This window comes from Calidris pugnax, unplaced genomic scaffold (genome assembly GCF_001431845.1).
Source record: "Calidris pugnax isolate Ruff unplaced genomic scaffold, ASM143184v1 scaffold40, whole genome shotgun sequence".
Taxonomy (NCBI): domain Eukaryota; kingdom Metazoa; phylum Chordata; class Aves; order Charadriiformes; family Scolopacidae; genus Calidris; species Calidris pugnax.
In genome coordinates this window covers 345,349-359,715 of record NW_015090796.1, presented here as the reverse complement: position 1 = coordinate 359,715, position 14,367 = coordinate 345,349, and the positions used below count along the sequence as shown (strand labels likewise).

Sequence of the window (14,367 nt, the reverse complement as noted above, 5' to 3'; positions counted from 1 at the left end):
AAGCAGTAGTCACCGTAGTCACACCTGGCCTGGGCAGGAATGGAAACTGTCTCCTACCTTCCCCAGGAAGCAATTGCTGCTTTCTACACCCACCAGTCCCACTGGCTTGAAAAAATGGAAAAATTAGAGAGGATTAAGCCGCAGAGATGCTGTGAAGGTTTTGAAGTCAGAAAAGCATGAAATTTGATTTCTTCTAATTTCAGATGAAGAGGCTGCCAGGCTGGCTCAGAGGTCGGCAGGATATCGAGAGAGGAAGGTCCCAGCATCTTCCATAAACAGCAGTTTTCAAACCAATAGGGATTGGGGAAATAAGAGTGAGAAAGCCAGAAGTCTCCACAGTCATTTTCTCCCTGATCAATCCTCTCTGCCCCTTAAGCTCATACACACAGAAAACTTCAATGAAACTCGTTTTAAGGCCAGAATGAGGACAGTGAGAGTACAAGCACGACAACAGCTCAGGGGAAAGACCATGCAAAGGGTCCAAGGGGTGACTGGCATCAAGCCCAAAAGGCATGAAGGTGCACCTTCTGGTCAGGATCACTCCACTTCTCTCCCCAGGAATGACCCACAACAGGCAACCAAAGCCAACACAGTCCGTATGGAAAATCAGGTGTGACTCCTCACCACCCCGCATTTTTCAGTGCTACCTTTTCACCCATCTAGAATTATTTTTGTTTATTAAGAAATAAAAAAAATACATCTAAACGAAGCTCCAGGTGCCCTGGCAGCCAATTAATATAACAATAAATCTCCATCACTATGTAAATAGTCACTCCAGGCCAAAAAAATACCCACAAACAGCCAATGCACATGTTTGGGCACAGCTGAAATTACCTTGCTCTTGTACTTCTGATGTCCCAACCGGAACTTCACGTAAGGGTCACTTAATCCATTTGCATCCATGGCCTTCAGCTCACGACCTTCGATCAAGGTGATACTGACTATCCCTCTCCAGAGCTGAGATTTTCTGTGCAGGTCCGAGAGGCGTAAACTCTGGGTCTGAAACTTTAGGGAAATGAAAACACAGATTTAGTAAAAACAGTTCCAAAATTTCCCCCTGCATTTACAATTTTATATCACTATGAAATGCAAAACAACCATCTTAAGCCATTTTGAAGGTGCCTGACAGTACGTATGTAAACTGCATTACAAAGGATTACTCAGAAAGAAACAAAACGGTGACAAATACACAGGTAATGCCATATGCTGCTTTTGCAGAAACAAGCAGAACAAATGCTACACTTAAGGAAACGTTCAGAAAAAAAAAGAAGTGTTTTTTCCTTCTCCCTCTGCAATAGAACTAACAACATCACAAGTAAATGTGACAGAAGTCTCTTACATTAGTAGCGAATGACTGAATGAATTTGAACAAACACTAAAAGTAAACACAAAAAACATCAAGAAAATGAAACTTCCATTAAATTAATATGAACCCACCATGAGAAGAATGGACCAAGGAAAAGTAAGTCAATAAACTCCCATGCCCATGACGACTATCTCAGCCTCTAAAATGACATGGTATTCTCAGAAATAGCAAGAAAAACTGCATTAATTACCAATGCATTCCTTCAGGAGTTTCAAAAGGAGAGGCCACAGAGCCTCTGATGGGAACTGTGTGGAAATTGTGGACTGTGAACCTGCAGCTGCTGACTTTGGGGTTAAGAGAAAATTCACAGGTACCCACACAGACCAGAGAGACACAGCACTCACTCCTCACCCCACCTGGGGCAGGAGAGCATGGGGCTTATAAATCTGAGTACATGGAGGTCAGCTCCAGCTTGCTGTGAGCTACAGCGGGGTAACAAGGTACCTCCCAGTGGAAATCACCTCTGAAGATAAACATCCCAGGTGCATCTGAGGAGCGAGGCCACCAAAGGCTCTGCCTTTCACCCTGAAACCACATTCATCCAAGGTTACCTTATCTCCAATCAGAATACCAAAATAAAATATAAACTCACACACCTTTCCTTTGCAACTCAGATGAAAGTAGCTTTCTCAATCACTTTCAGTCCAGTGTCACTTCTGACAAAAGAAGCCACTTCAATGGATTTCAGTCCATGTAGTTCCGACCACGCTCTGCAGAACAGAAAGCTTGTGGGTTTTTCTGCTGTAATGCAAAAGCAGTAGTCACCGTAGTCACACCTGGCCTGGGCAGGAATGGAAACTGTCTCCTACCTTCCCCAGGAAGCAATTGCTGCTTTCTACACCCACCAGTCCCACTGGCTTGAAAAAATGGAAAAATTAGAGAGGATTAAGCCGCAGAGATGCTGTGAAGGTTTTGAAGTCAGAAAAGCATGAAATTTGATTTCTTCTAATTTCAGATGAAGAGTCTGCCAGGCTGGCTCAGAGGTCGGCAGGATATCGAGAGAGGAAGGTCCCAGCATCTTCCATAAACAGCAGTTTTCAAACCAATAGGGATTGGGGAAATAAGAGTGAGAAAGCCAGAAGTCTCCACAGTCATTTTCTCCCTGATCAATCCTCTCTGCCCCTTAAGCTCATACACACAGAAAACTTCAATGAAACTCGTTTTAAGGCCAGAATGAGGACAGTGAGAGTACAAGCACGACAACAGCTCAGGGGAAAGACCATGCAAAGGGTCCAAGGGGTGACTGGCATCAAGCCCAAAAGGCATGAAGGTGCACCTTCTGGTCAGGATCACTCCACTTCTCTCCCCAGGAATGACCCACAACAGGCAACCAAAGCCAACACAGTCCGTATGGAAAATCAGGTGTGACTCCTCACCACCCCGCATTTTTCAGTGCTACCTTTTCACCCATCTAGAATTATTTTTGTTTATTAAGAAATAAAAAAAATACATCTAAACGAAGCTCCAGGTGCCCTGGCAGCCAATTAATATAACAATAAATCTCCATCACTATGTAAATAGTCACTCCAGGCCAAAAAAATACCCACAAACAGCCAATGCACATGTTTGGGCACAGCTGAAATTACCTTGCTCTTGTACTTCTGATGTCCCAACCGGAACTTCACGTAAGGGTCACTTAATCCATTTGCATCCATGGCCTTCAGCTCACGACCTTCGATCAAGGTGATACTGACTATCCCTCTCCAGAGCTGAGATTTTCTGTGCAGGTCCGAGAGGCGTAAACTCTGGGTCTGAAACTTTAGGGAAATGAAAACACAGATTTAGTAAAAACAGTTCCAAAATTTCCCCCTGCATTTACAATTTTATATCACTATGAAATGCAAAACAACCATCTTAAGCCATTTTGAAGGTGCCTGACAGTACGTATGTAAACTGCATTACAAAGGATTACTCAGAAAGAAACAAAACGGTGACAAATACACAGGTAATGCCATATGCTGCTTTTGCAGAAACAAGCAGAACAAATGCTACACTTAAGGAAACGTTCAGAAAAAAAAAGAAGTGTTTTTTCCTTCTCCCTCTGCAATAGAACTAGCAACATCACAAGTAAATGTGACAGAAGTCTCTTACATTAGTAGCGAATGACTGAATGAATTTGAACAAACACTAAAAGTAAACACAAAAAACATCAAAAAAATGAAACTTGCATTAAATTAATATGAACCCACCATGAGAAGAATGGACCAAGGAAAAGTAAGTCAATAAACTCCCATGCCCATCACGACTATCTCAGCCTCTAAAATGATGTGGTATTCTCAGAAATAGCAAGGAAAAATGCATTAATTACCAATGCATTCCTTCAGGAGTTTCAAAAGGAGAGGCCACAGAGCCTCTGATGGGAACTGTGTGGAAATTGTGGACTGTGAACCTGCAGCTGCTGACTTTGGGGTTAAGAGAAAATTCACAGGTACCCACACAGACCAGAGAGACACAGCACTCACTCCTCACCCCACCTGGGGCAGGAGAGCATGGGGCTTATAAATCTGAGTACATGGAGGTCAGCTCCAGCTTGCTGTGAGCTACAGCGGGGTAACAAGGTACCTCCCAGTGGAAATCACCTCTGAAGATAAACATCCCAGGTGCATCTGAGGAGCGAGGCCACCAAAGGCTCTGCCTTTCACCCTGAAACCACATTCATCCAAGGTTACCTTATCTCCAATCAGAATACCAAAATAAAATATAAACTCACACACTATTCTTTCTAGAAATCAAAAAAAAAAATAAAAAAAGCCCCAAGTCTGCATGGATGCTCAGCTGTAAAGGTATCAAATACATGCATTTTCTTTATTATGTGAGGTAGTTCGGGCAACAAAGGCTTTACGAGCTCAGCAACCCTCCATAAAATAAAACTGCACACCTCCAGGACCTCCCTCACAGAGTTTCACTGCAAATCTGGTTTTAACCTTTGTGAAGGTAAACACAGCTGTTTAGTGCCCAGCTTGGCAGGACTGCAAGTGCCTGGGGCAGGCATACTTTATTATTACTTTTATTTTATTAGGGAAGATTATAGAAAGCATACTGGAGTATAATCACTGGATTATAATATGCACTCACCGGACTCCAGAGCTGAGATTATGATCTAGGGCTGCTGGGGTTGGAGGAAGTCTGAATAACATGCTTTTAGCAGTATTTCAGATACAATATTGGCATGTATTTTTATTTTCTAACAGCTATTCATTCCAAGCAGTATGGTTACTCTGAAAATATTTCACCTATTTATTAAAGATTTCTCTTTCAGAAGTGAAGGATTTAACTTCTCATAAACTTGCTGTTTCTCTCAAGGTGGTCTTCAGCTGAGAAGAGGAATAACCCTTAACTTAACCTGTGACGTGAAGCAGCACTGGGACACCAGAAAGCAGAGAATCTACAAAAACGAGGGCACGAGTGGGAAATTCAGTTGCTGGAAGAGATTTCAGTTACAACATGGGAACCTTATTACACTTAATACATATTTTCTCAGCACAAATAACCCCTTCGTTGGGCTACACAGTCAGCACTGCCAAAGACTTGTCTTGTGAAGATGTGGCAGGTGTTTTTTTTTCTCTAGTTCCAGTTCCTTAGAAGGTTCAGAGCAAAAGAAAGACTGAAAAGTAAATAACTAAAACTGACTGATTGTAAGGTGACGCGAGACACAGGCTGATGAGTCAGAAGAAGAGACGAGGCACATTTAGGAAGAGGTTTCATACTGGGACATAAGCAGTGGTTAATTGAGACTTACTGTTGAAAGAATACACACTTGTTTGGCTTTTTTAAAGAGCTGAGTGGGAATCCAAATGTTTTCCAGGGTATTACCATGGAAAATAAGCATGAGTGTGAATTTACAACTCTTTTAAAGTAAAGCTTAAGTGTAACTGCATTATGTCTCTGCTTGACTAATCACAAATGAGACAGTGAATCATTTAGAGAGTAATACTTGATTTAAATTCCGTGTTTTGAATGGCTCTTAAAATAATTTGCCGCATTAGAGCAGCTGCGACCACATAAAACACACTGATTTTTTGTAACTGGTAGGGAGTTTTGTCAACGGAGGTAGTTTACATTCGGGGTGGCGAGGCACCATCCAAACAGCCATGCATGGAACATCTCAACCTGCTGGAAGAGAAGTGGCTGACGTTCAAAACCCAAGTGGTGTGGGCTGCTTGTGGCTGCATCTTCTCCAAGGCAAGGAATCTGCACCACGGTGGTGCTCTTTTCTCCCTGTCCTTACGGGTAACACAGAGATCCATGGAACAGAAAAAGGGAGATGGACCAAAAAGAGCCAGGGTAAAGCCGGAGATAAAGCTATTGAGGTTTTCCTGGATGCACAAGGCATGGGCCATGTGGTCTTCTCCAGCAAGAATAACCTCCAACTGGTATTTTTCTTGTTTCCAAGTGAGACTGAAGAGCATCTGAACAGACATCTAAACCACGCGTCCCTTCCAGTCAAAGCCAAAGTCATCCCTACCCTCAGAAATTACAGATACTGACATACTCTCTAACTTCATATAGTCTCTTTTGTAGGAAGTAAAATAAAATAAATACGAATGTTTAGATTTCAAGTCAAATTTGACAAAAAGCTAACAGATGAAAAAAATGGGAAAACAAGACTGATTTCATATTCTAGAATTCATCCCTTATGAAGTAAATATCACACAGTGAGACAGGTACCTTATTTCTAAGTACATTTTCAGGTGCCTAAGCAGCCCTCTTGTAATCCAGCCCACAGTGAGCCAGTAACAGAGTCAGAAGAAGAAACTGGGAGAGTAAAATGAAGAAATGAGCCTGGATCTTCCCAAGTTTCTCCTATGAAGGAATATTTCTCAGGACTGATTCTCAGGTAACTTATTTCTCTCAGAAAGCAGGTAATGCATTTTGCATTCTGGCTTCATTCTTCTGCCACAAACAGGTAGAAACATGAGGAACATGCACAGCTTTTAATTTCTCTGGGAAGAGATGGAAAGTTACATATTTCTTAATATTCCATCTGAAACCAGCCACACAGTCTGCATAATGCCACGTTTTGGAAAGAAGCAAGGTCATAATCTCAGGCCACAACTAACTGTCATTAATGTGAGATTATTATTCCTATTCTTCTGCATTTATAAGCAGGCATGGAGACTCCCATCTGCCATGTTCTAAACCAAAATAAAAGGAAAAAACTGGAAAAGAAAAAATAACAGAGAAAAAAATAAAAAGAAAAAAAAAGAGAAAAGAGAAAAAAGAAAAAAGAAAAAAAAGAAAAAGAAAAAAGAAAGAAGAAAAAGAAACAAGAAAAAAAAAGAAAAAAGAGAAAAGAAAAAAGAAAAGAGAAAAAAAAGAAAAAGAGAAAAAATGTATAAAGAAAATAGAAAAAGAATAACAGAAAAAGAAAAAATAATAAAGGAAAAAAAGAAAAAATAGAGAAAAAAAGAAGCTTTAGCCTGCATACTCTGGAGTTTTCTCTCTTTTCCCAAAAGAAAATTAAAATTAGACTTCTGAAAAGGAGTCTTGCACATCAAAGCTGCCTGCAAAATAAAACCTCACATTTTTTCATAACCATACACTGCTTTAATGCTTCTATGATAAACAGGAATCAAACCTAACATTTTCTTGCATGATGAAATTAAGATTTATTTGTGTCCCAACGGTTCTAAGTGTGGGGTAGCAGAAGGGCCAGGGATGCCAACAGCAGAAAATCTCCTGACACAAAACCAGACCTGTATCCTCTATTAAATAGGATTAATGTAGTGAGCCAAATACAAGTGTAGAGCTGAAAGATGACCTTACAGCACGGCGTAATATTCTGTGTATGGCCACAAATTAGCAGATAATGTTCTGGGGTGGGAGACCAGCCGGGCTCAGACAGAACCCAGAGCTGCTCCCAGGTTCATCAAGACCATGCTCTTGATGAGCGTATTAATTGCCACAACTCTATTGGTATTTCCTTCAAAAGAAGAGAAGTCTTGGAGAGTACTTTCAAAAAACTGTATTTTAGGATATGTTAATTCCAGGTAAAGCTGATCTAAATGCCTGTAGGTGAGAAATTTACACTGCCCTGCACCCTGTGTGGTTTTGGTATGACTGCCATGTTAAAGCTCATCTAGGACGTTTGCTCTAACGACTTGGTATTGTCACTGTAGCAGCAATCTTGAGGTGACACCACAAAATCTGCAGTTAAGAGCCAATACTTTTGCAGCATTTCATGAGGTTTTGTGGCCTGTGAAATCCAACAGTTGTGCATTCTCGTGAAAGGCACTTGCTGGAGGCAGCTCAGGCGCCGTGTTATGAAGGCTAGGACTCTTCTCAAGCACTGACTGCGACTTAAATTTTCTGGAAAAAAGGTGGAAATATTTACACAAGACAACAGTGTGCCATCAGGAGCTGTCAGCACAACCCTGACCTTCACCCTTGTCTTCCTCCTAGCAAACCCCCTTGGAAGCTGTGGCTGCAATGTGTGAAAGTCAAGGGGTCTCCTCACGATCCTTCTATTGCCCTGGATGGCCAGTGTCACCATCGTCCTACACTGACGTGCCCATGACACACAGAAGGACACTGGCCACCAAGGCTTGGTGGAAACTCCCTCTCCTTTGGGAATTGTGGACATGGACCAAGAAAACCCACATGGAAATGCTACTCTGCTTTTTTGATTGTTAACAGCTGTTATCAGTCACATACAAGCAATGCAAATATAAGCCTCAGCAAATATTTGCATAATTTCTATAAGCAGATGTCTATCAGACAGGTGTATCTATTCTGACATTTTTTTACTTCTATTCCATTATTTAGCAGCTTTCCATCAAGCATTATTTACAACTGATAAACTGACAAGGGGAAGCCCATAGCTTACAAAAACAATTATTTTCTCAATCTTAAAAGATTCTTCTTAAAAAACAAAACCTAATAATTATACCTTCTATTCTGAATCTCTGCAGAGTTTGGGGTGAAAGATTCTGGTCAAAAGATTGACCTGATTGCAAATACCTTGAACTAAGAAATCTCATAAAACTCCATGATTTTGCTCCTCTTTGCCATTCTTGATTTCTTATTTATAATTTTATTCTCTACTCAAGAGGCATCTCGTTCCAGTGGAAAAGCATTTGCCTCAATTTTAAAACAGCAAAAAACGCTTTGTAAGGCTTTTGCTATTGGGAAAAGGCAAATCAGGAGTCACTTAAACTAAGTATTTTGAATCGAACATAAAGGCACCAGCTAATAAGGCCATAGGTTTTGGCACTTCACTTTGTGCCAAGTAATATAATAATTAAAAAAAAAAGTCAACAGTTAGGAACTGAAAGCCTTACATTTTGCAATTCATTTATGTTTAAAATGTCCCTAAATCATATTTTTCCTTTTAAAAGTATATGCAGAAATTTCTAAAGCTGAATTAAAGCAAAAATAGTTATCCAAATGCAAATTAAAAATAATTTTAATACCCTGGCTTCAGGCAGTAAATACACTCGTTTATCATCGATTGCAATTATTCAGAAGTAGCTTCTCAGTTTTGACTTTGGGATGACAACGTACTTTCACTTCTATTTTATACAACCCAGACTAATTTATCTTAATTTCTGAGAAGAATGGACCTTTGGTTCCAATTGATCAACGTCGCACTGAAACAGCTCATCACATATTAATAGTGTAAATTAAGAGTATTATTACATTTTTAATTACGAGTATTATTACATTACGTACTAGTGCATTCTTGTATTCCCAGTTCTAAAGTTATCATTGACAATATGAAACAGAGGAGAAGGTAGAAGAGAAGAGAAGGTGACATCTTTTCCTCCAGATTATACTAGAATGCTGTGACTTGACAGGGCATAGCAGATAATTATTTTCCCCTGCTATTTTTGGCTAAAGATGCCAAACCACTTGTTCCTCTGCTTCTCCTTAAATTAAAGCACTCAAAAGGTTTTTCTGGTGTTTTCTTAATGTGCCATTAATGAAGCAAGTTTAACGTGGGGTCCGATCATGTTGGAACTCAATTTAATGGCAATCCTCCCACAGAGGGGGAAGGCAAGATGAAAGGGCAAAAGCAGACCCTTATTCAGATGAAAATAATTTTCAGTGAAATGAACAACATTTCTGACAGAGTTCTGACAGTTCCTCTCACTGTGCTTTGGATAAAAGGCACCATCTTTATTAAAATACCTTTGTTGAAACAGCTGTGGTTGCACAGGAAAACACAAGCTAATCTTACTCCTTCATATACAAACTGTGAATAGAGGCAGTGAGTATATTAATTAGCTCTCCATGAGTACAGGGTTTGTTGAAATGAACTATTTATATGTTATAGCACCTCACTCACCCTCTACCTGAGCCACACAAAAATTGACAGGATAAAGAGGCTGCCATCAAGCAATGCTGTTCAGAGAAAATCAAACTTCTATGTGACAATTTCATTAGAACTTTGGACAAAATTAAGGAATATAAACAACCTGGTCAGCCAGTATTATGGCTTTTGGTTATCTATCCTTTCTATGAGTATCCACCACACCACTAAGCAATCAGTACACTGCCTAGTGAACACAGGAGATGATACCAGAGTTCCCATCCAAGTTCACAACCAGGGAGGACAAGTGTTGCCAATGAGGCAAAAATCACACCAACACCTTCTCATTTTCCATTGGGAAGACCTAAATTAACACCGAGATAGAGCCTGGTGACTCCCATACTCCTGTCTTGTGAAGTAAGCAGAAACAGATGATGTGTTGACAATAGAACAAACCAACTTTCATTTCCAAATGCCTTCCACCCCGAAAGCTTAGGAAAAGAAGACTCAGGTGCTACACTTTCCTCTTGAGTAAAAATGGATATTCTTCTTACTTGTGTAGCACACTCTATGTGCCCTATATAAACTAGCAGAACTTCTCAGCAGGTACCAGACCTTGGTGCTGTCATCTTCCATGGTGTACTTTGTGGACTACAAACTCAACGGAGCTTATGAAGGTTCTCAGATGAAAGTGAAATACATTTATTAGTCACATTTCTTCCCTCTGAAATCCACATTGTGCCAAGTCCCTCTCTGTTACAGAAGAAGCAGGGAGACCTGTCAAGTATCTGCAATGCCAGTCCTTACAAAGAGGTTCCTCCATGATCTACACCATCAGCGAACATCCAGAAACAGTTGGCAGCAAACCAGCCTGACCACACAGCTCCACTTGGGTCTGGCTGGGATGGAGGTCCCTTTCCTCACGCCACCGTGCTTCACGTTTGTGGTGAAACCATCGCTGGCAGCACAGGAACACTCTGGCTCTTGCTGATCAAGGCTCGGTGGATATCAAGCTTCTTGTGCTGGATGGGGTTATCCCACCACAGAGCTGTTAAATTTCTTCCATCTTTTCACTATTCACTCTGTTTCTGCTCACAGTAAAACTTCATTCCAAATACCACTGTTTGTCTTCCACTTACATGCTCCAAATGATTAGTGTTTGAGCACCCCAAAACTTTCCTCTGAATTAAGTATATATACACACATATATATGTATTTAAAATACATAAAATACATGTCTGGAGAACAAATCCTATGAGGAGAGGCTGAGGGAACTGGGCATGTTGAGTTTGGAGAAGAGGAGGCTGAGGGGAGACCTCATTGCCCTCTACAGCTCCCTGAAAGGAGGGTGTAGAGAGGTGGGGGTTGGCCTCTTCTCCCAAGGGAATCATGACAGGAGCAGAGGAAATGGTCTGAAGTTGGGGCAGGGGAGGTTTAGATTAGATCTGAGGAAGAATGACTTTCCTGAGAGAGTGGTCAGGCCCTGGAACGGCCTGCCCAGGGAGGTGGTGGAGTCACCATCCCTGGAGGGATTGAAGAAACATGTAGACGGGGCTCTTCAGGGCATGCTCTAGTGCCTGGGATTGTTGGGTTGTGTCTGTTTTGGGGTTTTTTTGGTGGTTTTGGGGTTTTTTGGTTGTTTGTTTTTTGTTTTTTTTTTTCTGGTTGGACTCGATGATCTCAAAGGTCCCTTCCAACCACGAAGATTCTGTGATTCTGTGAAAAGGATCATTTTATTTCAGACTCACTCTAAATTGTGCCTACAAATTGTGCCGAAATCACTGTGATAAAACATACCCATCTGTACTGTGGGAAGAGATGAGCTCCATTTGCACGGCGGGAGGTGCTGTGAGGCACCAGGGGAAAAAACAGCTTTTAGTGGAAATGATGGTTACGCACTGGAACCAAACCTCCGGGAGGGCTGTAGAACATCCACCACTGCGGGTGTTTAAGGACAGGTTAAACAAACACCTGTCAAGCACAGTTTAGCTGTCACTGTTCCCACTTTAGGGCAGGAAGACAACTTTTCAGGCTGTTACTGATATTTTCTGTCTGTTTCACACCTACCCTGCACACAGGTAGAATTTTCATATATCCTGGGCACTTAAATCCGGGGAACTGAGGTTGGTTCTGTCCATTAATACCTGCTGTGCCACTGGCCTTTTCTTCCCAAGACATTCCTGTCACCTTCCCAAGTTCCTTGTCTCGTATTTTTTTGCCTCTATCATCTCTCCCACCCAGCACAGAGAGGACAAAACTTGGAAAGCAAGCTCTGAATGACTTACCCCATGAGCAAAGATCACCACCTGCATCCACCATCCATCACCCTTCCCCAAATGAAACGCCTGTACTCGTACAGTGAATTTTACAGCAACAGAGGGAACGGGTGATTTGTCATAAAATATTGACTGTTATCTTCAGGTTCCTCACAGAGAAGCCTGCCTGCTCCCAATGAAATGAAATGCTCTTTGAGAGAGAGCATCCAAAGAAAGGCTTCTGCATCAGTCAGTGACAACAACTAATTGTCAACCACAGGTAGAATTACCCCACAACTCCAAAAATACATAAGCTGTGTTTTTCTAAACACTAAAATTAACTCTTCTGTGGGTGCACTGTCCACAAAGAAAACCCTTACTAGGAAGAGGCAATGACCATAAGATACCTGACATTTTGTATGAAAAATACTTTTTTAAAAAATAATAATTAAAAAAAGTCATGGAGGCTCTTCACCCTTCCCATTTCCTAGGAGAAAGTTTTGATTTTGCTACATATGTCTATATGTGTGTTATATATACAGATAAATCAGTGCGGAATTATAATTACAGCTCCACTGACCACAAGTTTATTATTTATGCTTTTGATTTTAAAGCACGTCACATTAAAAAGCGCTGGAAGCAGTTAAGATTTTACCCTTTACAAATGCTGGCAGTAAAGGCACAGCAAAAGCAATGAAGTTTCGTCATTATAAGCTAAGAGAAGAATGAGGAGGAAGTACTTCATTAAAGAGAACATCACTTTTTACATGAGAAAAAATAGTGCATTTAAACAGTCTCCTCTTTCCTCTGTCGTGAGCTTTAAGCTTAATAATCACAGATTTATAGAATTGCCTAGGTTGGAAGGGACCTTTAAGATAATCTAGTCCAACCATCAACAAAACTCTGATAAAAAACCAAAAGAAAACCATACAAAAAACCCCTCCACATCACTAAACCATGTCACTAAGCACTACGTGAATGCATCTTTTGAACACCTCCAGGGATGGTGCCTCAACCCCTTCCCTGGGCAGCCCATTCCGAGGCTTCACAACCCCTTCCGGGAAGAAATTGTTCCTAATCTCCAATCTGAACCTCCCCTGGTGCAACTTGAGGCCGTTTCCTCTTGTCCCATCACCTGTTCCTTAGGAAAATAGACCGCCCCCCCCTGGCTACACCCTCCTTTCAGGGAGTTGGAGAGAGCCAGAAGGTCTCCCCTCAGCCTCCTTTTTTCCAGGCTGAACACCCCCAGCTCCCTCAGAAGTTCTCCAGACCCTTCTCCTTGTGCTCCAGACCCCTCACCAGCTCCATTGCCCTTCTCTGGACCCGCTCCAGCCTCTCAATGGCTTTTTTGTGGTGAGGGGCCCAAAACTGGACACAGCCCTCGAGGTGGGGCCTCACCAGTGCCCAGTCCAGAGGCACCATCACTGCCCTGCTCCAGCTGGCCACACTGTTCCTGATACAGGCCAGTGTGCTCTTGGCCTTCTTGGCCACCCAGGCATACTGCTGTCTCATGTTCAGCCAACAGGTGACCAACACCCCCAGGTCCTTTTCCTTGGGGCAGTTCCAGCCACTCTGCCCCCAGCCTGGAGCGTCCATGGGGTTGGTGTGACCCAAGGGCAGGAGCTGGCACTTGGCCTTGGTGAACCTCATCCTGTTGGTCTCAGCTCATTGATCCAGCCTGGCCAGATCCCTCTACAAAGCCTTTCTACCCTCCAGCAGGTCGACACTCCCATCTAAATTAGTGTCATCTGCAAACTGACTGAGGGTGCACTTGATCCCCTCATCCAGGTCGTTGATAAAGACATTAAAGAGAACTGGCTCCGATACTGAGCCCTGGGTGACACCAAATAATGGTAAGAAAATGTTAAGCTTTTTTTTTTTTTAACTATTATTTTTGACAGCACTGTGTAGAACAATACATAAATGAGGAGGAGAAAGAGAGCAGTAAGTCCAATCCTCACGCAATTCTATGCGTTTTAATGGGCTCCCTCCCCATGCCTGTCCTCAGCGACTGATGAAGCCCCTGCGCTGCGGAAGATGAGTGAAAAAGAAGTAGGAACTGACTTTTTTCTTGTTTTCATAAACAGGGTGGAAAAAGGAGAACACAACTCTCCCCAGCTGGCCTGCACTGGGAATGGCAATGGGTTATTTCTCCTCAGGCGGTCTGCTCGCTCCGAAACGGGATCACACCGGGAATTAATGACTCTTCCCACTGCCAGGAGCGGTATCAGTAACTGTGACTGTTAGTACTAAATCACCCCTCTTGCTAACCTGGCCTTTTCCCTGCTCCTTCTATACCCAGACCCCAACAACTGTTTTACCAAACCAGATCTGGTATCCAGACAGATTTTAGAAAGCAGAAGAGAAGCAGGAATTTTGTTTCCTTCAGTTTCCTTTCCATTCATCGGGAATGTCTACACCTTCAGAACCAATACCAGAAGGAAAACCTGCCCTAAGGGAAAACTGCAGTGGACATGATATACAGATGACAGTTG

The 14,367-nt window shown here is 42.0% G+C and overlaps 1 protein-coding gene across 1 annotated transcript in view; it reads right to left on the bottom strand.

The window, feature by feature from the left end:
• MCTP1 (multiple C2 domains, transmembrane 1) overlaps window positions 1–14,367 on the bottom strand; it is a 342,368-nt gene that overhangs the window by 147,694 nt on the left and 180,307 nt on the right. The window contains exon 8 of the mRNA XM_014936839.1: window positions 2,953–3,123. Within this exon, the coding sequence (XP_014792325.1) occupies window positions 2,953–3,123 (171 nt within the window). The remainder of the gene's footprint in view (window positions 1–2,952; window positions 3,124–14,367) is intronic.